This window comes from Micrasema longulum, unplaced genomic scaffold (assembly GCF_059751315.1).
Source record: "Micrasema longulum isolate JH-2025_06_02 unplaced genomic scaffold, ASM5975131v1 h1tg001627l, whole genome shotgun sequence".
NCBI lineage: Eukaryota > Metazoa > Arthropoda > Insecta > Trichoptera > Brachycentridae > Micrasema > Micrasema longulum.
In genome coordinates, this window is record NW_028278808.1 from 146,982 (window position 1) to 167,146 (window position 20,165).

The 20,165-nt window shown below is 31.4% G+C and overlaps 1 protein-coding gene across 1 annotated transcript in view; it reads right to left on the reverse strand.

Moving 5' to 3' along the window:
- Positions 1-20,165, reverse strand: part of LOC148274535 (nose resistant to fluoxetine protein 6-like) — a 42,391-nt gene that overhangs the window by 10,128 nt on the left and 12,098 nt on the right. Inside the window, exons 3-11 of the mRNA XM_088236967.1 lie at positions 19,779-20,014; positions 18,216-18,409; positions 16,706-16,854; positions 10,275-10,425; positions 6,602-6,757; positions 4,739-4,855; positions 2,680-2,931; positions 2,352-2,446; positions 2,136-2,265 (exon numbers count right to left, since the gene is read on the reverse strand). Of these exons, the coding sequence (XP_088093093.1) occupies positions 2,407-2,446; positions 2,680-2,931; positions 4,739-4,855; positions 6,602-6,757; positions 10,275-10,425; positions 16,706-16,854; positions 18,216-18,409; positions 19,779-20,014 (1,295 nt within the window). The 3' untranslated portion in view covers positions 2,136-2,265; positions 2,352-2,406. The remainder of the gene's footprint in view (positions 1-2,135; positions 2,266-2,351; positions 2,447-2,679; positions 2,932-4,738; positions 4,856-6,601; positions 6,758-10,274; positions 10,426-16,705; positions 16,855-18,215; positions 18,410-19,778; positions 20,015-20,165) is intronic.

Below are 20,165 nucleotides of genomic sequence, written 5' to 3' on the forward strand. Positions count from 1 at the left end.
CATGTTTGAAAATCCACATTTCCTCAACTCTTCCATCTGTTGACTCTTGTGAAGTAAAGGAGCTGAAACCATAAATTTAAATATTTACACATGTGTTAGTACTATACATACAAGTTAGTGTGTTAGTATTTATATTACATACACTTTATATAATACTATATAACTTATTTACAACTTAATTCCATTTATAAGTACATATTTACATAAAATTTTAAATATCTGTTTATTGGGTGGAGGGAATCCCTAGGGTGGAAATCCAGCCAGTCTGCAAGCATTTAGTCATACTCAAACATTGTTGAATTAACTGCCCGGTAATAGAAGTATAAAAATTGGAAAATTGTTTTCAGGCGTTGCCTAGTAGGTGATTTGATATAGCCGGATGAATCTCACCCGCATGATAAAGATTTCAGCTCTTTTACTTCACAAGTGTCAACAGATGGAAGAGTTGAGGAAATGTGGATGTTTAAACATGGGCAAAATGGTGAATATTACCCAGTGTGTAAAGTATCCTTTTAAACCAGCCAATGACAGGTCATAAGCCCTCCACAAATCCTCTTTCTTCTCTAACTCATATAGTGTCCATGCGGCTCGACTATGGAATCATCTCCCATCCACCATAGAAGATGTTACTACATTATCTCTGTTTAAATCACGTTTGAAGAAACATCTCCTTTCTCTTCCTTAATCTCTTCTCTTTATCTCTTTCCTCTATTTTCCTTTTTTCCATTGAGTAATAGTTTTGATTTAAGGTAATTAATAAACAAATACGTTTTTTAATATTTTTCTATATCTTAAGCTGTTTAATTTTTATTTTATATAAAATATTCTATCACTTGAATTATAAAACTTTTATTTTATTGGTTGGTTGGAAGAAATTGTTATTTGGCAATAAGCCTGCCAATGTACAAATAACATTATGTACAAAAAGTTAAATAAATAAAATGCTTAAAATTCCATATTCCCTTCTTAATAAGGTTTTCCCTCTCTGTTGCAATAAATTAAAAAATTCATAACTCCCTAGGGAGGAAATCTAACCAGTCTTCAAGCATTTGGACATACTCAAACATTGTTGGAAAATTCAATTCTTTAAATATTTATGATTTCTGGATTACCCCCTTTCAGAACAAAGAAGCCAAGTCTACCAGATTACAGAGAGCTTCCTCGGGTAGATTTTCTCGTTTAGCAACGAGCAATTTTTGCTTATGTGTGGGCATCGCCAAGAAAAAATAAATCCTTAGATGCGGTGTGTGGTGGGTAAGCTGTACCCAAAAAAAATAGTGAAGAATAGGTACTTTTTACTAACTAGAGTAAAAAAAGCATCGTACCAATAAATTACAGACTGAAATATTTCACGATATTAAGTTTTTGTGATTAAATTACTAAATATGCAAATATTGTATTATTCCAAACTCACACATGTTTAAGTATGTTCTTCTTCCGTCTATTCAAATTTAATGAACCAGGGGGTACTGTTTCTGTACACAAATCATGTGTATTATATTTTTTTGTTACACCTTGTTGTGTGGGTTAATGAGTTTACTTACCAATTTTTGTGTCCTTGGTTTAATTTCTGGCATGATAGACGTGAAATTTTGATTCTAAAGGCATTTTAAACCACAAAAACTCATTGTTCTAGGACTGGTGATGGATCATCGAACTACTATGCATTTGGTTTACCGATGAAGAGCCCTATGCACCACTGCATGTAGGAGAGGGGATGATAATGATGATATTTGTAATTGATAATATATTTTATTTTATTAGAAGCTTGTAGTTGTTCTCTACCAACGACAATTTGAGTATGCATCTCACACTAGTCTCAATATTGTTTGATAACATTTTGTGTATTTTAGGTGCGTATACTGTATTACAATGTGTTTTTGCCACATACATAAATTACTAGCTCATAAATACTTAGCATTGTAAATATGTAGTCTGTTATTTATGTGTATATTTCACACGTGGCGTTCCACAGGGGTCTTCACTTGGCCCACTATTTCTTTTGATTATCTAATACATAAGATTAACAAGTACGTATTGGATATATACATCTTACATACATACACACATTGAACATAGTTTTTCAAAATTTGTAAGCGAATGATAATAAAAATCTGTAGTGATCATCAAATTACCTTTTTGAGCGAAAATTTTCCATTGTACCTATTGTATGCGTAACCATAAAGAGCTCCGATAATATAAGGACCAATTCTCATCCATGGAGGGTAATAAAAAAGAGGTGCTTTCACATAAAACAAATCGGGACTGAAAAAAAACGTAAACAATTACATATTATCAACCATTGAATTAAAAATTGCACATTTTTTGTGTATGATATAATAATTACTCACAAAGGTTGGTATCCATCTATATAAGTTACAACCCCTAAGAGGGTCAATGATCCTATCAAAGTGCACATAATAAAACGGTAGCAGTTTTGAAATACCTGAAATTTGACAAAGTAATTATAATTTGGTATTTCTCATGCAAATGCTCGTGCAAAACAAAATATGTTCGGTGACAAAATGTTCTATCTGAGCTGACAAGATAATAAAGCTGTCCGCTAGAGACGACCTCACTGGACCTTTCTTTTTATACCCACATATTACAATAAATACTCTTTTTTTAGTATGGCTTATTGTTACTAAGAAATCAGCCTGGAATAAGCAAATGTCTTACTTCTTGGAAAGGATAAAGAGCAAGCTGACCCAGGCGTAAAACTGCATGTCGTTGGACAAGTAATAACTCCAAGACATGCACATGCTCGAGTAGGTTCCCGGGAAGATGTTGTTGATGTACAGAACGTTGGTCCACCAGTATTGGGAACACTGCTGGTCATTTCTCTCATTAGTCCACATAGGCGTTGAGTTGTAATGGGCAGCTGATATGGTGTAAGTCATTCCCAGGGTATAGAGGTAAACAGGAGTCAATCTAGAGAAATAATTTGATTATTAAAATGAATAAATATTCAAAAACTTCTTAATACAGATATGTACTATTTATGAATCGACGATACAATTTGGTTAAGCTATGGGAATTGGGATCCTACAAGCTCAGATGACTGAATACTTTATGTATTAGATGTTTTATGCAGACGTTTCTGCTTATCCCTCGGTGCGTTAGTGTAAAATCAACAATAACAAACCATCACGCCCTTTCCCCGTAGGGGTAGGTGAGAGGATAGAACGTCATAACACTCTATCTTGGCATACAGACCTCGCTTCCTCTACATTCATACATCTTCTTATGCACGCACGCCGATTATTCCTACTTTTGACATGTCCATCTTCAAGTATTTGATGGACTTGATCGTGCCATGTCTTTCTCGGTCTTCCTCGTTTTCTGCATCCATCAACATTTGCATCGTAGATCCTTTTAGTCATTCTTTCGCTGTCCATTCGCTCTTCATGTCCAAACCAACGCAGCACCCCTTTCTTGATTCTGTCAATAATGCATGTCTCAGCCTTACACACTTCACGGATCTCGACATTTGTGCACCTATTATACATAGTTTTACCACACATTCGCCTGAGGGATCGCATTTCGACAGCATTCAACCTACTTTCATCATTATTTTTCCAATTCCATACTTCGCTCCCATACATTAGAGTTGGAACTAGAACTCCGTTGTGAACTGCTAGTTTAGCCTCCTGCGATAAACATTTGTTTGCCAAAGTAGATTTTAGTGCACCGTTCACCCTGTTCCCGGCACTCACCCTCCTTTCAATATCTTTATCGGCCTTTCCGTCCCTAGTAAACATACTTTCCAGGTACACAAATTCTTCTACCTGATTCAGAATATCTCCGTTCACGCTGATCTCACATTTAGTTATATTTTCATCCCTTTCAAAAACCATCACTTTCGATTTATCAACATTCATAAGCAAATCGCTTTTCTTGCATACATCGTAGACTTTTGTTACTAAGAATTGAAGGTCTTCTTTGCTGCTAGCAAGAAGCACGGCATCATCCGCACACAGAAGACAGTTAACAGTTATACCATTCATTTTTAAAATCACTCTAAAATCACCACTGAGGAAAAATCCGATTGATCCAAGCAAGCGTGTCGTCCTTACTTTTAAAACTGTTTTCCTAATTATACGTTGTTCTATGATTTGAGACTGTAAACTTCAAGACAACAGGTACAAATGAGAGAACAGAACGAAAAATATATGTTAAACCCTATCAATATAGCAAAAAATCACCAAATGGATCAGTCCATCGCTTATCAATGTCTTAACTTCCGATACAGAAGAAAAAAATGTGGTAGGCTATGTTACTTACGTCTTGAACATGATATTTTCTTATTCTGTGGCTAACTTCTACATTTTTTTCGTAGCAATACTGGAGGAAAAGTGATTAACATGGATCAAGTATCGTTCAACAAGCAATTGCACGAGCTTATCTTGGATTGACAAAAAATAACAGAAGTCATCAGCAGCACTTGAAGCGTAGCAGAAAAATAACGGTAACAACTGAAGCAAGCAAGAAAACATAATGTACTGAGCGACCATACTTTTGGCACTTTCACTCCCAAACCAACCATCAGCTCAATTACAATGGCCGCATTTTTCGGTAATTACCGACGCTATTTGAGGGTAAATGTTGGTAAAGGTCTTTTAATCGACGTGATAAACATATCTTCACCAGATGTGTACACCTTTTATATTTCGAAGTCACGTATTTTTCAGTTTTGAATATTAACTAGTTATGTGAACATGTAACAAAAATAGCTGACCTTCGGAATCTCTTGAAAAGGGCCTTCAAATATACTTTGATCAAATTTCTCCAAGAAAGATTTGTTGCATCTGCCAATTCTCGTGAGCGCCAAAGACCGTGAACCATTAAGAATCCTCTGAAAAATTCATCATAAAACTCATGGTATTAAAATGAATATTTTCGTTCTCACGATTGCGCAAATATTTTAATTTCAGTCCGTGAAAATATCTGATAAAGAAAGTCGTAAAAATAATGTGTTTTTTTACGATAATGTTTAACTAACAAAAAAAATTACTGAATCCATGTCTGGTCCCTAGGTGGAACATATGGTATTTATGATATCTTTCCAGGCCTCTGTCTGCAACAAACTTTCGTCCAGTTCAGATGTAAACTGCCAACAAACTGCCAGCTGGAGTAGTGTAAAAGTACAACAACTTTGGGTGACAACCCTCACTACACGGAGCTTCTAAGGCTGGCTGGGCCATATATTACGGCTTCCTCCCGAGAGGCTTAACTAAGCTTGTCTAGTGTAGAAATCCTGGAAGTCCACATTATAATATAAACCATACTCAAACAGTGAAATAAAAATTCAACATTCAATAGCTTAACTTGTTTACTCGTTTATTAAATAGGTTCTCTCGAGTGGGCCTTATTAATGCAGCTATCTTACCAATGCCGATTAAAGAGGATTAACAGTGGTTTTATTTTAATTGTCGCTAGTATTGTTAGTATATCTCTACTTATTTTTTATGTAATAGCTGTAAAATTTTTGAATAAAATAAAATGTATCACTAGATAGAGAATTAAAGATTCTAGGGACAGAAAACAATAACAATTAGGCGACAGGCGCCGTGGCGCAGATGGTTAGATGGCCAACTTGAAACTGGCGTCGTGGGTTCAATTTTCGCCAGTAGCGAGAAAAAAATCGAAGAAATATTTATTTCTCAATTAGTCTGGGTGTTGTGGTAAAATTTTCATTACCTTCTTCCATATCTCCTTCATCCCACCTGCTGACAAGCCTCAAAATAAAGGCTTAGCGGGTTATTCCTAAAAAATAAAAATCATCACGCCGTTTCCCCATGGGGGAATAGGTAGAGAGGATAAATTGCCAAGTCGCTTTGTATTTGCACCTTGCTTCATCTATATTTATACAATTTCTCATGTACGAACGACGATTTTTCCGACCTTCGACATTTACTTCTTAAAGTATTTATTGTTATTATTATTTATTATATATTATTTGGTCTAAAAATAGAATAAAAATTATAAGATATGAATATCCTAAAATTGACTTAAATCTAATAATCACAAAACTTTATTTAAATAATAAACATTTCTTAACTACACAAACTTAAAACTTCCATTTTATCAGAACACTAAAACAGTACTGAAAAAGATTGCAATTAAAAAATAAGGTATTATTCACAAAAAATACCTTATAATGGCGGCTTGGCTGGCGGCCTCCGTAGTGTAGTGTTTAAGACGCTTGACTCACGCACGGAAGGTTCCGGGTTCGATTCCCGGTGAGAACACAAAAATTAAATGGGATTTTTCTCAAGCCTGGGTGTTCTGTGATGTAATTCACCACTGTAATTGGGCCTCCTGGCCTGTTGTGGTGCAAAAATAAAAATAAATAAAAAAAATAATACAGCGATATTCGTTCCAAAACTAATTCATTCAAATTCACATTGTAAGTCCTTTTAACCGTTATTTGGCTGTTCATTCGTTCCACATGTCATAATCAACGTAGCACTCCATTTTAAATTTTTCAAATAGACAACTGACAATGATTGTTTGCTAGGGTATTTATTAAAAATTTTAAAATCAATTTAGCGTTTTTAAGTTGCCGTTAGTTGTAAACAATTTCTGATATTTTACTTACCCCAGAAGAAAGAAAATGTCAACGGAGAAAGATGAATTGGCGTAAACTTGCCCAATGAGGGAATCGTTGATAAAGAACCCATTAACCCTATTGTTGAAATAATCCATCACAAAGAGATAGCTGTGAGAGGTAATGATGAACGAAGTCATAAAGAATCTAAAAAAAACACGAATAATATTAAAGATTTTTTTTTATATGGGAGTTGCTTTATTATTTACCTTGCTTATAATATACAAGGTTTATATTTCAAAAAGTGGATTTTTCTGCAATTAAATATCTTAAAATTTATCTTAACTATTGAGATCAGGAGGAATATATTAATGTGGGCTAATCAGGAACTTCTCAGCATTTGCTCACGTGGAGAGGAAACCACTTAAAACTCTTCAGGAGAAGCCGACCTGTTGGCAGCAGTCAACAGGCCTTCCGTTCCACTAAAGGAGTGTTCGGTATTTTGTTCCCTACTTTGGTTTATTTTACCAATTTCCTGCGCTATATTTATCATGTATGATACTACCAATATTAAAGATTAAGTTTAAAAGGAATGTTATGCACAAAGTGAATAATTTTCCACATTAACCCGAAATCACTAAACATTAGAAAACCCCAAGGCAAAAAGTTGTTTACTAACATTTTTGACAAAAATTAGTCAATAATCGACGGTAGACGTACCGTTGGTTCACTATTACAAGAATTTCCAAATAAACAATACAGCCGCGTGATATCCGACGGAGAATAGCCTATTTCACACATATCATCTTAATCTAGACGGCTTTGTAAAATTATATTGAATTGACATTGATTAGATTTGTTTGTACCAATTTCAAGTCTGATAATATTAAAAATTTCGTTTTTTTTTAAAAACTCCATATATAATGATTCAAATAAAAATATCAAATAAAACGTCTCGGTTAATACATTATTTAATATATATATATAAGTGTTCTTATAATTTATCAAAATATTTCAATTTTGGTGACCATTTTCAACGAATTGTAAATTTTATTTATTTATTCTATTAGGTAAACAAACAGTTTGTACACCAATTTTGCCGATTTCTTTGTATATTAGTGTAAGAAACTCATGCACACACCAAAAAAATTGTTTACACTTAATACAATGATTTAAATTATGTTCAATATTATAAATGTAAAAGAAACGAAATGAAAAAATATTTTTATAATAATAATAATAAAGTTAAATATCTGCTTCTCTCAAAATTTCTATAATTTTTTACCTAAATTTACACGCATTGTCACAAAAAATATCAGCCTCGGTAAATATATTGTTGTATTGGTCGCATATTCTAGGTATTGTAGATTGTTTAAAATAGTTTGTTGACGCGTTTTCTGTGTAAAACAGAAGATTTTGTCTTGTCGGTCTAGATGGTAAATAACTCACTATTAGAAAATGGAAATCAAGTTATGGTAGAGTGTGGTTCGAACCCCGCAACATTAGTCACAAGACCTCAACCCGATTCAAATTAAATAGCAAACCTTAACAAGAGAGCTTTTAATGATAATTTTATCAAAATCATAATTTAAACACAGCGAGTACTCTTAGATAAAAATCCTGCAAAAGGAAATCGACTGGAGAAAAGTCTATCTCATGGTGTACTGGTTATTGCGTTTGTCAGGCATTAAGTAAATAATTTAAAAATAATAAATATCAATTCACCGTACTGTAGTTTATCATGCTGTGAAGATTTTTGCCATGGTGTAAAATAGGCCAATCATGCGATATCACGCAGTGGGCTCGTGGTTTTTACGTACACAGTGGTCTAGTCTCCGTTAAATGTACTTTAAACTAATTACCGTGTGCTCTTTACAAAAAAAAATCAGAATTTGAAAATGACTCAACAAATTTTAGTGATGCACATGTTAACTTATTTATTTTTGAAAATCAAATGGGTTACTAACGGAAATGACAATTTAATTTTATTAATAACCTATTTTTGTCCTTAAATTTAATATCTCCATAGGTGGTAACATATATTACTCTGACACTACTGTCACATTGGAAATTGACATTCAAATATTTGTTTGTAGTTTTTATGAAAAACATGTTTTTTTTTTCAAGAAAATTTAAAGAAGCGCACGTTTTTTTTGTGCCAAAAAAAAGAATCATATAAGCTGTTTCAATTTGCGTGAAACATAAAATAATTAAGCAAAATGTCATAAAATAAAGTAAAATTTATGTTAATATTTTTAATAATAAGTGCTCTTTTTGAACACTTGGAATGCATTTTTGTAATGTTAACTATATAAGTAATAAATAGTAATAAAATATATTTTTGAAAGCAAAACGCAATGATCTAAATATCTCAAAATGGCTCAAATGTGAGTTGGTTTTTGGCCTAGAACTCTTCATTAGTCTTCAAAATTACATAACTTCAAAGTATTATATTATTATGTTTTTTTTTCTGTCCACTCCTGCCCCAGGCGAAGAGACTACTAATAAATCTTTCTAAAATAGATCAAGTCAAAGAAGGAATCGTGTGTTATAAATACCACATTTTAAAACGAGGCTCGCACAGAGACATGCATATTTTATAGGACCAAAAATGTTTAATTCATTTTTTACTGATAATATTTCATTGATTTCAAACTTTAAAAATTTTCCTTCTTTTAAAAAAACATGGAAGATCCTGGATTCAAACTAAAGATATGAACTGTTTTTTTCTATGATTTATTTTGTTGCCCTTTAATATTAAGGTATATTTTTTTTTAATATTTCATATTTCCTTTTTTAATTACCATAAAAAAAATATACCGTATTATCTTTTACAGAATATATATTTTTTTCTTATGTTACACAAAAATATTACAACTGTCCATTATTTATTATATGAGCAAAAATTCATTAACATTTTCTTGTATACCCACGAACAGACCATGCCTCTGTGGGATACAATAGTAAACAAAAAATCCCACAAAGGCATGGCCTGTTCTTGGGTATACAAGAAAATGTTAATGAATTTTTGCTTCTATAATAAATAATGGACAGTTATAATATTTTTGTGGGACATAAGAAAGAAATAATAAGATATTCTGTAAGAGATAATATGGAATTTTTTTATAGTATTTTAAAAACGAAATAAAAAATATTAAAAAAAACACAAAAATATTCTTTATTATTAAAGGGCAACAAAATAAATCTTAGAAAAAAAGCCATGCTTTTGTGGGATTTTTTGTTTACTATTGTATCCCACAAAGGCATGGCCTGTTCGTGGGTATACAAGAAAATATCAATGAATTTTTTCTCATTCAATAAATAATGGACAGTTATAATATTTTTGTGTAACATAAGAAAAGAAAAAAAATATTCTGTAAAAGATAATATGGTATATTTTTTTTATGGTAATTAAAAAGGGAAATAAAAAATATTTAAAAAAAAACACAAACATATCCCTTATTATTAAAGGGCAACAAAATAAATCATAGAAAAAAAGATTTCGTATCTTTAGTTTGAATCCAGGATAGTGCATGTTTTTTAAAAGCAGGAAAAATTTGATAGTTTGTAATCAATTAAATATTATCAGTAAAAAAAGAATTAAAAAAATTTGGGCTCATAAAATATGCATGTCTCTGTGCGAGCTTCGTTTTACAATGTGGTTTTTCTTTAAATTATTTTTTAGATACGTAAATAGTGCTAAATAAAAAAAAATGGTAATAACCTTACTCCATTAATAGGCAACATAACACCGGGAGAAGGTGTCATGTTAAATATTTGGTTGAAATTTGTGTACCAGCTAAAACTCAGGATTATTTTAAGAAATATACTGAGTTTCGGTTTTGAATTTTGTAGATTATTTTCATGATGAACGTCTGAAAAAAAAAAGTCACAAAAGAAATTAGTCAGAGGATAACCAAAACCTAACACAATTGAACAAATATTTACTTTATATATTGTAATTAAGAAGTTCAGTGTTTTTTTTGAATTTTTCATTTGTTAATGTTAAACTAGGTCAAAAATTTTTTTTTAATTTTTAGATATCGTATTATCGGCGCTACGATTTTTCAAAGTTTTGTATTTCTGAAATAACTCCGCGTGTAACGTCAGAGGTTCATTTTCGCTTATTCTCATTCAGTTCTTCCTATTGGTCCAGAAGCGACAAGCAGACCGGAAATCTTCCATAGCTCTCAGATCATAGGTTGATTCACATGAACCAGTGACGTCATTTAAAGTAGTGCGTTTTTATCAAAATATTTTTGATTATTTTTTCTGTACATTTTTAAGAAAGTTTGTCGTACAATTTAATGCTCTAAGTTTTACCGCGCGTAAGAAACATTTTTGTATCCAATTTCCCGTAGGGCTGAAGTTCCTCATTCAATGGAAAACCATGTAAAATTTTCGAATTGCTTCCAATTCGCAGACAATACTGCCCTTGTAATAAGCCATTCATATGTCTGCCCAAAAAATGCTTCAAGAAGATTTTTCAAATCTCATTAAATGGGCGCATGACTTGCTTTATGACATGCTTAGTAATAAATTCTAAAAAAATAAAATTGTTCATGTATCCTCACCATATATTACTAAATGTGAATTTGAAATAGAAATACAAGCTCATATAATTTTTTGCCTTCATTCAAATTTAAATATAGAATCAGATAAATGTAATTGTCCTTTTATAGATGTTGTAAATCATCATAAATATTTAGGATTAATTATTGATTCTAAATTTAGCTGGGGTGTTCATATTGATGGAATCTGCGACAGATTAAGGTACTGGCTTAAGGTGATTTATGAAATCAAAAGCATACTACCTTTCAAAACGTTAAGATACATATATACCTCGCTCATTGAATCCATTATATCTTACGAAGTGCGTGTCTGGGCCTGGGGTCTCACCTTCCAGTCTCATCTGGGTAAAATTTATTCAGGTGAGACTGTTGAGGGGGATTGTACCGGATAGCATAATCCGTGAGGCGAAACATATGGGCAAAGGTGTATATTTTAAATTCTGTAATGTCCTGCCGGTAAAACAATTTTGTGACTACAAATTGATTGTAGATCACTTTGTTGATCCGGAATAGTAAAAGAGAGTTTCCCCCACTCACAACATTAGATTAAAAACTAAGGGCTCCCTGTTTGTTTCCCGAATTACAAATTACTTCGGAGAGCAAACATTAAATTGCGTTGTTCCAAGATTGTTCAATGATCTCTCACAAACCATCATTAACATGAAAGATCTTCAAATGAAAAAAAGAACTAAAGAAATATCTTCTAGATACTTTATAGTGCCTATTTATAAATAAATTTGTAAAATATAAATAAAATAAATGCAATATAAACCTGTCATAAATAAAAATTAAAATTGTCTCACCGAAAAGTCTTTAGACTAAGTGGGTAACCGATTCTTATATGTATTTTTTAATTATAAAATAAACGCTGCTCTGCAGCACTGAAACTGAAAATACAAACTAATACCACTTTCAGACAATAAGATTTCGAGTATTATTCAATTAAAATCAATAACCTACTTCCACTATCTATTAAATCAATTAGTAACGAGAAATGTTCAAAAAGGCTATAAAAAAATGGATAATGAAACTAGGAAGAAGTAAAATGGATTGTCTCATTCGCCCAAATCAATATTGAATCAACTGCTCCACAAATGTTATGTTTTTTTTCTTTCATTGTGCTTTAGGTAATATAAATAATAAAGATGTACATAAATCAATTATAAACATAAATACATAGTGTTTAACAAAACTGTCTGAACATTTTGTTAATTATCTCTGTTTATTAAGTCTTCTTTGTTTATTCTTAAATGTAAAAATATTTAAAAAAAAGTCTATTGTTAAGTGTCCTCAACACGGGTCACCCCAGTGAGGTCACATTACTTTATTATTAATCGTATGTAGTTTATAATGGAAAAAAATATGAAAAATTATAATTTATTTATTTATTTATTAATTGGCACCACAACAGGCCAGGAGGCACAATAACAGTGGTAAATTACATCACAGAATACCCAGGCTTGAGAAAAATCACATTTATTTTTTGTGTTCTCACCGGGAATCAACCTGGAACCTTCCGTGTATGAGTCAAGTGTCTTATCCATTACACCATGGAAGCCGCCATAATTTCTCAGTTCAGTTCTAATCAGTGTCACATACTAAAATCACAAACAGTATGTAGAATTGTGAATGTTACACAGTGTTCACATAAACCTGCCAATGACAGTTAAATTTATTTATTTATGCTTTATTAAGTTGGTTCATAACATCTTAAGAACTTATATAAACTTTCAATAAAATTACAATTTTTTTATCAAAATTTCTCAAGAACATATTTTTTCAAATTAATTTTAAATATTTCAGTTTTTTCTGTTTTTTTATTTCTTCAGGCAACTCATTGTACAGCTTCAATCCCTGGTACAATGAATTTTGAGATTCTGTTTTTTTCCTCATTGGTAATCTTATCTTTTTTTTACCCCTTGTTTCATGTTTATGACATTGTTGGTTTAATTTATTGTAGTTTTTATTTTATTCATCCTTTTAATTATTTTATGAATAAAAATTGCCACATTATATTTGATTTGTTGCTTAACTGTGAGCAAGCCAATTTATTTGTGCATTCTTTCTACATTAGAATATATGCCCAATGAATACTTAAAATTTCTACAATCTCTTACAATTTCTTTATCTAGTACTAATTATTATGTTCACTAACCTAATCAGAGATTACGTACACACAACAATGAATTTTTCTCTTTTGATATCTTTTGGTGTTCAGTATGTATAAGTGAGGCTTTATCAAAGGTAAATTAATTTATTAGGCCATTTAGCCATCTTGAGTTTATGAGTACCTGAGTAATGTATTTTTTCACTTGTATTCTTGTATTTGTCATTTTATACAGTACGAGGGTGTACCCAATAGAAACCGAACTTATATTTTTAAAATTTAGGAAGTTAATTAATTTTCAAAAAACCTTCAATAACCTTTAGAGTAGTCTGATTAAGAGCTTATTTTCTTATCCAAATTTCAATTCCATTGTTGGAAATATTATATATTAATCCAAATGAAAATGATCATCTTATGGTTCGTTTTTAGTGTCATGTGGGTTTTCCTCCCACCAATATTTGTGTACTTTCGAAGGCCGCGTGTGCAAAAACTATAAAAATTACAGAATATCTAAAACCGTCACAAGGTAGCCCGTTTTAATAACTACCATGCAAACTAAAAACGGTTGCAAGGTGACGTTACAGCGCTGCGCATAGGGGTCGAAATTTGGGCTTGCGTGGGCACTGCGTGCGGTCAGTTCAATTGTATAAATATCCTTGTAGATTTGGGCGCTCAATATCTAAGATCATTGAGGGAACTGAGCCTGACACAACAGCGCCAATATTTCTTACTGATAATTTCAATGTTGATCTGAACAAGAATATTTTTCAACAATGTTTGATTATGTCCAAATGCTTGCAGACTGGCTGGATTTCCTCCCTAGGGAGTTGTTCATATTTAAATTTATTTCAACAGAGAGGGAAAAAGTTTTCGAGAAGAAATTTGGAAGTCTAGGCATTTACAGGGCTTATGACCTGTCATTGGCTGGTTTAAGTGGCCACTTTACACACTGTGTAACATTCACCATTCTGCCCATGTTTGAACATCCACATTTCCTCAACTCTTCCATCTGTTGACTTTTGTGAAGTGAAAGAGCTGAAACCTTTATCACGTGGGTGAGATTCATCCGGCTGAACCAAATCACCTACTAGGCAACGCCTGGAAACAATTTTCCGATTTTTATACTTCTTCTTTTACCAGGTAGTAATTCAACAATGTTTGATTATGTCCAAATGCTTGCAGACTGGCTGGATTTCCTCCCTAGGGAGTTGTTCATATTTAAATTTATTTCAACAGAGAGGGAAAAAGTTTTCGAGAAGAAATTTGGAAGTCTAGGCATTTACAGGGCTTATGACCTGTCATTGGCTGGTTTAAGTGGCCACTTTACAAAGTCAACAGATGGAAGAGTTGAGGAAATGTGGATGTTCAAACATGGGCAGAATGGTGAATGTTACACAGTGTGTAAAGTGGCCACTTAAACCAGCCAATGACAGGTCATAAGCCCTGTAAATGCCTAGACTTCCAAATTTCTTCTCGAAAACTTTTTCCCTCTCTGTTGAAATAAATTTAAAAATTAAGAATATTTTTGGCTGGTTCCATATACGCAACAAGAATACAATCTACAACTTGTACAAACCTCTCTGACTGCATTTGGAAAATATTACAGTCGACTTATCGTTTGTACGTGAACTTAGTTCGACGTTTATGTTCTACGTTTCATATTTTAGTTACGATCGACAAATTTTTCATTGATTAATTATTTTTACTAATAATTTTGACGAATAAAGATCATGTGTTGCGTAATTTTCTTTCTTTCAAAACAAGAGAATCTCCCAATAACGAGAGTAACGTAATTTTTAAAAATTTAAATACGACACTTTGTAATATTCGAGTTTAATATTATAATGATACTAGTTTTAGGTATTCTGAATTACCCATCATCAGCAGCTCAATCATAAATAACTATCGATGTGCTAATAAGCGATGTGATAACAATTTCTCACCATGGTTGTTTATCGTATTCGCGATCACAATGCAACATCCGTGAATACCTAATATTAAATGTCAAAATATTTATGTTTTTAACAGATGGATGAGTCGAGGAAATAAGGATGTTCAAACATGAGCCGAGTGGTGAATGTTACACAGTGTGTAAAGTGGCCACTTAAACCATCCAATGACAAGTCATAAGCCCTGTAAATGCCTAGACTTTCATATTCCCATCTCAAAAATTTGTTGCCTCTCTGTTGAAATTAATTTAAATGTTCATTATTGTTCATTGTGATCGCTCAAATGCTGAGCATGTTTTTAAGCACGTCGATAGTTATTTGTGATTGAGCTACAGGTGTAAATATAAGCTGCATTTGAATTCACGAAACAATGATCCAACGAGAGTTTTAAGGATACTCTTTGCATTTTTTCCGGTTCATTTAAGGAAATAAAAAAAAATCGCAGGGGGCTGGATCCACAGACAGAGGTATATTTTTACATAATCCGAGTCACTCAAGACAGCTCCAAAACTTTTTTGTAACCTGGCAACGGTTTTTCAAGATAATTTGGCAAATTTAAACGACATTTTCATAGGTTCGGGCATCGAGGGACGTCCAGAGCGAGGTTGATCAACAAATGACCTTTCACCTCTTTTAAAACAAAAAGTCACTCACATACTCAAGTTCATTTTTTTAATAATTTATAGCCCAAAAATAAATTATTTACAAAACTCGTTTATTTATCGTAGCTGCTCAAATTTAATTTACTTTGTCCCTATTTAGATATTTTTAATAGAAAATTAAAAAAAAAAACATATTGAAACACTGTAAAATAAAACATTTGTCAGTGTGTATTTTATATGTGTGTATTTAGTGTGTGTGTAGTTTATGTTCCTTTAATTATATTTATTGTATTCTAATACCAAAATTTTGAATTGGTCAACTTTGTTATGAAAATCCCTCTCCTCCACTCCTCCACTCTATTTCCTCATCCCTTAACCTTCTTGAAACCTTTTTTTTCTTCTCATGTCTCATATAATATATTACTTTTCTCTTTACTGTTTAACATGTTCTCTCATTATATTTGTGAAAAACTTTAACTGGATGTATGTACTATTTTTTATATTTTGAATTCTTATATAACAACTGTTGTTTTTTCTTAATAAATAAAAAAAATACTTGAGTTTTCCCCAAAATATAATGTTTGTAGGCCATCGTTAACATGTCAAGAGCTTCTGCGCGTTTAGGCGTTTCTTAAAAGTTGCCAAGGAAGAGGCATTTTTATTTACTTAATATCTTATGAGATATTTGTCTGTAAGTTATGCCAATTATTTGTATGACGTCAGAATATAATATTTTTTTGAACCGTTTTTGGTGTTGTACCGGTTTGCCTCCTTTGTAAAATTAAAAAAACATATGCGCAAACGTCGTGAAAAAATATTTTTTATTGAATTAAAATTAGCATTTTTCTAATAATAACAATAAACAAACATTAGGAGGTTTATAAAATGAAATCATTTTCCCAAACAGGGGCAAAGTTTTGTTTTACCTTTTTTGTGATTCTCCTCAGAAGAAGACTCCTTACTCGTTGAAAACTTGTCAGTCTCGCGTAAAGCCGACGCTAGAGCGTTCTGATATAAAATTATGTCAAAGCTTGTTCCAAGGATAATAAAAATCACAATTAATATTGTGCTGATTCTGAAAATAAATTAACGTTAAGAATAAAACAGCAATTTCAAATAAAGTGTTTTTTTTTTAAACGTTGAAAATAAATAAAATATTAAGAGTAGATTTTTACGATTCCATCAATGCATAAAAATTAATTTTCAATCATATTTTTGTCATTTATTAGGTTTAAAATCGAGCACATACAAAACGGCTTCAATAAAACCAGACAATGAGAAGTTATAACCCTTTTAAATGCCTTAACTTCTGAACTCTCTGTTGCAATACATTTCAACCTTAATAACTCTCCCTAGGCAGTAAATAACAGCCTTGTCAATAAACATTTGGACATACTCAAACTATTGTTGATTCGGCTAACTGGTATAGAAAATAAAAAGTATTTCTAGGCGTTGCGTTGACAAGTAGGTGAAAAATTATATTGTTAAAAATTATAATGTGTTACGTTTTGTTTAATTTAATTAAATTATTTTTTTATTTATTTTTTATTTTATTCCATTTCATTTAATTTAATTAAATTAAATTCATTTTCATTTTTAATTTATTTTATTTTATTTTATTTTATTTTATTTTATTTTATTTTATTTTATTTTATTTTATTTTATTTTATTTTATTTTATTTTATTTTATTTTATTTTATTTTATTTTATTTTATTTTATTTTATTTTATTTTATTTTATTTTATTTTATTTTATTTTATTTTATTTTATTTTATTTTATTTATTTTAATTTATTTTATTTTATTTTATTTTATTTTATTTTATTTTATTTTATTTTATTTTATTTTATTTTATTTTATTTTATTTTATTTTATTTTATTTTATTTTATTTTATTTTATTTTATTTTATTTTATTTTATTTTATTTTATTTTATTTTATTTTATTTTACTTTATTTAAATTATTTTATTTTTTTGTTATTCATTTTTTAATTTTATTTATAATTTAGCTAGATAATTCTCATTCACATCAACAGAGTTTTCATCTCTTTCCTTTCACAGAACAAATGGAAGGGTTGGGGAAATGTGGATGTTTAAACATAGGAAGAATAAATGTCACACAGTGGCTAAGTGGCCACTTAAACCTGGTAATGACAGATCATTACTACTATTACTACTAATAATAAAACCATTATGCCATTTCCCCGTAGGGTTAGGCGAGAGGATAAACCGCTATACACATTTATCCGACATACATTCCTAGAACTTCAATGCCCCGTCTGTTATCTGATCATGCCACGTCTTCCTTGCCCTACGTTACGATTCATTCTCACTCATAACCCTGTTAATGCCTAGACGTCTATATTCCCTTCTCAAAAATGTTTTCCTCTCTGTTGCAATGCAAATGTTCTTCAATATTAAAAAAAATATATATTTACATAAAAATGATGGACATCGGATGCCTGATCCAAGGATAGTCTTTGCCAGTATTTAAAACTCCATCCATTTTGAAGGAAGCATTGTAAAGGTCTTGAAAAACGAGGGTTTTGGAGTCAAAATACTTCTGGAGAAGCAGGCTGATCTCGTCTTCATCACACGAAGCTGGGAGACACATCCCCAGAGTTATCTTCGTCTAGAAAACAAAGATTTATTAAACCCATATTTGCACAGGTTAAGAAATTATCACTACACAATATGTTTGTTTAAGGTGATTCAATATACTACCAAAGGTATGACAGAATGTACAATCATTATTAAAGTTCAAGGTATGAAGTAAATAGGTTTAAAGCCTTGGATTTGCATAAAAGATACAAACGGGCAATTGAAGTGATTATTGTACTTCGAATCATTTATTTATTTATGGTTTTGCGTTTAGCGCTACGTTGATATCAAATATTTTTTTTATGAAAACATAAACCTAACACAACACCAACCCTAATTTACAACACGCAATTCTAACAAAGATAACAAGATGTAATGAGAATACAGATGATATTATTTATATTTGTCTTGTAATTTTTTTGTGTGTTTAGAGTGTTGTGTTAGGAGTGTGGTTCGTTGATAGTAGTGTATGGAATGTAGTTTATGTTATTTCTGATATGGAGGTACATTTAAATAGACTAATGTCAATACTAATAACCATATTTTGGCAGATTGATCTTATCCAGACGAATTCAGTGATATGAATAAAACTCAATATGACAGTGTGTCATAAAAAGTGATTTAATCGGGTTTTTAGATAACTTTCCACTGGTTTATTAAATCGGGCCTAAGGGAAGTTTTTTAAATGTCCCAAAGATTACTAACATTTAAAGATATAGAAAGCATTAAAATCATTAAAATAATTTTTAAAAAGCCCTTCAGGTACCCCAGCGTCGAGTTATTTGAGGAATTCGAGATCTTAGATATAAGACAATTTTTAGAATAATAATATTTGTGCAAGTAAATTATTCTATCAAATCCCAAAAGGAACACTCCCACACTACCAGAAGTCAAACTAGAGGATGGGTCATGGGGTCTATCACAAACTTTGAATTCGGGCAAAGAAATTTCAGGTTTCTGGGCCCCAAAATATTTAATATGTTACCCAAAGATTGCAAAACCATGACCCGGATTTAATTAAAAAAAATTGTAAAAAATAGGTTACTGGATTAAGGTCGAGAAAAATCGGAAAATTCACCAAAAATAAATTCCTAATAAAAAAATATTGTATTGCGGTATGGTATTAACAAGTAGGTAGTAATGTTATTGTTTATTTTTGCATGAAATGTCTGCCTTCAAACAGGTTGTACCTAGTTAGGCAGACTAGACATGATCCAGAGAAATCCATTACGTAAGTGTTTATGTAGTAGATAAAGTTATTGTTATTTTTGTTAATAAACTTTGATTATTATAATAATAATTATTATTAGTATTGCTTATTTATTACATACCTCCTCCATTCATGCATTTTCTTCTTAAAATATATTTTTCATCACGGTAGTAATATCAGTCATTCTCACCTCGTTATCCCAGTGTGTAAATATTTGAAGAGTAGAGTTATGGTAGAAGTATGCGGAAAAATAAGACACTGGAAATGCCGCAATAGTATCGTTGGTTTCCAAGTTGTATGGCTTGATGTAGGGGCTAACCCTGGCCTGCCTCAGGGAGGCCGCAAGGTCACACTGTTTCTTGGAGCCCATCCAATACGTGTTACCCCAGTAGAATCCCGTCTCAGGAGCTCCTGAAGCGTCCAACACTAGAAGCAGAAAATTAAATTTTGATATTCCTTACTACTACTGGCTACTCTTACGATAATTTTAGTAACATCACATTAATTATCACATGATTATTATGAATTGGTTTGTGATCCCATGGCCAGTATCGTGAACTCGCGCATCAAAAGTCCG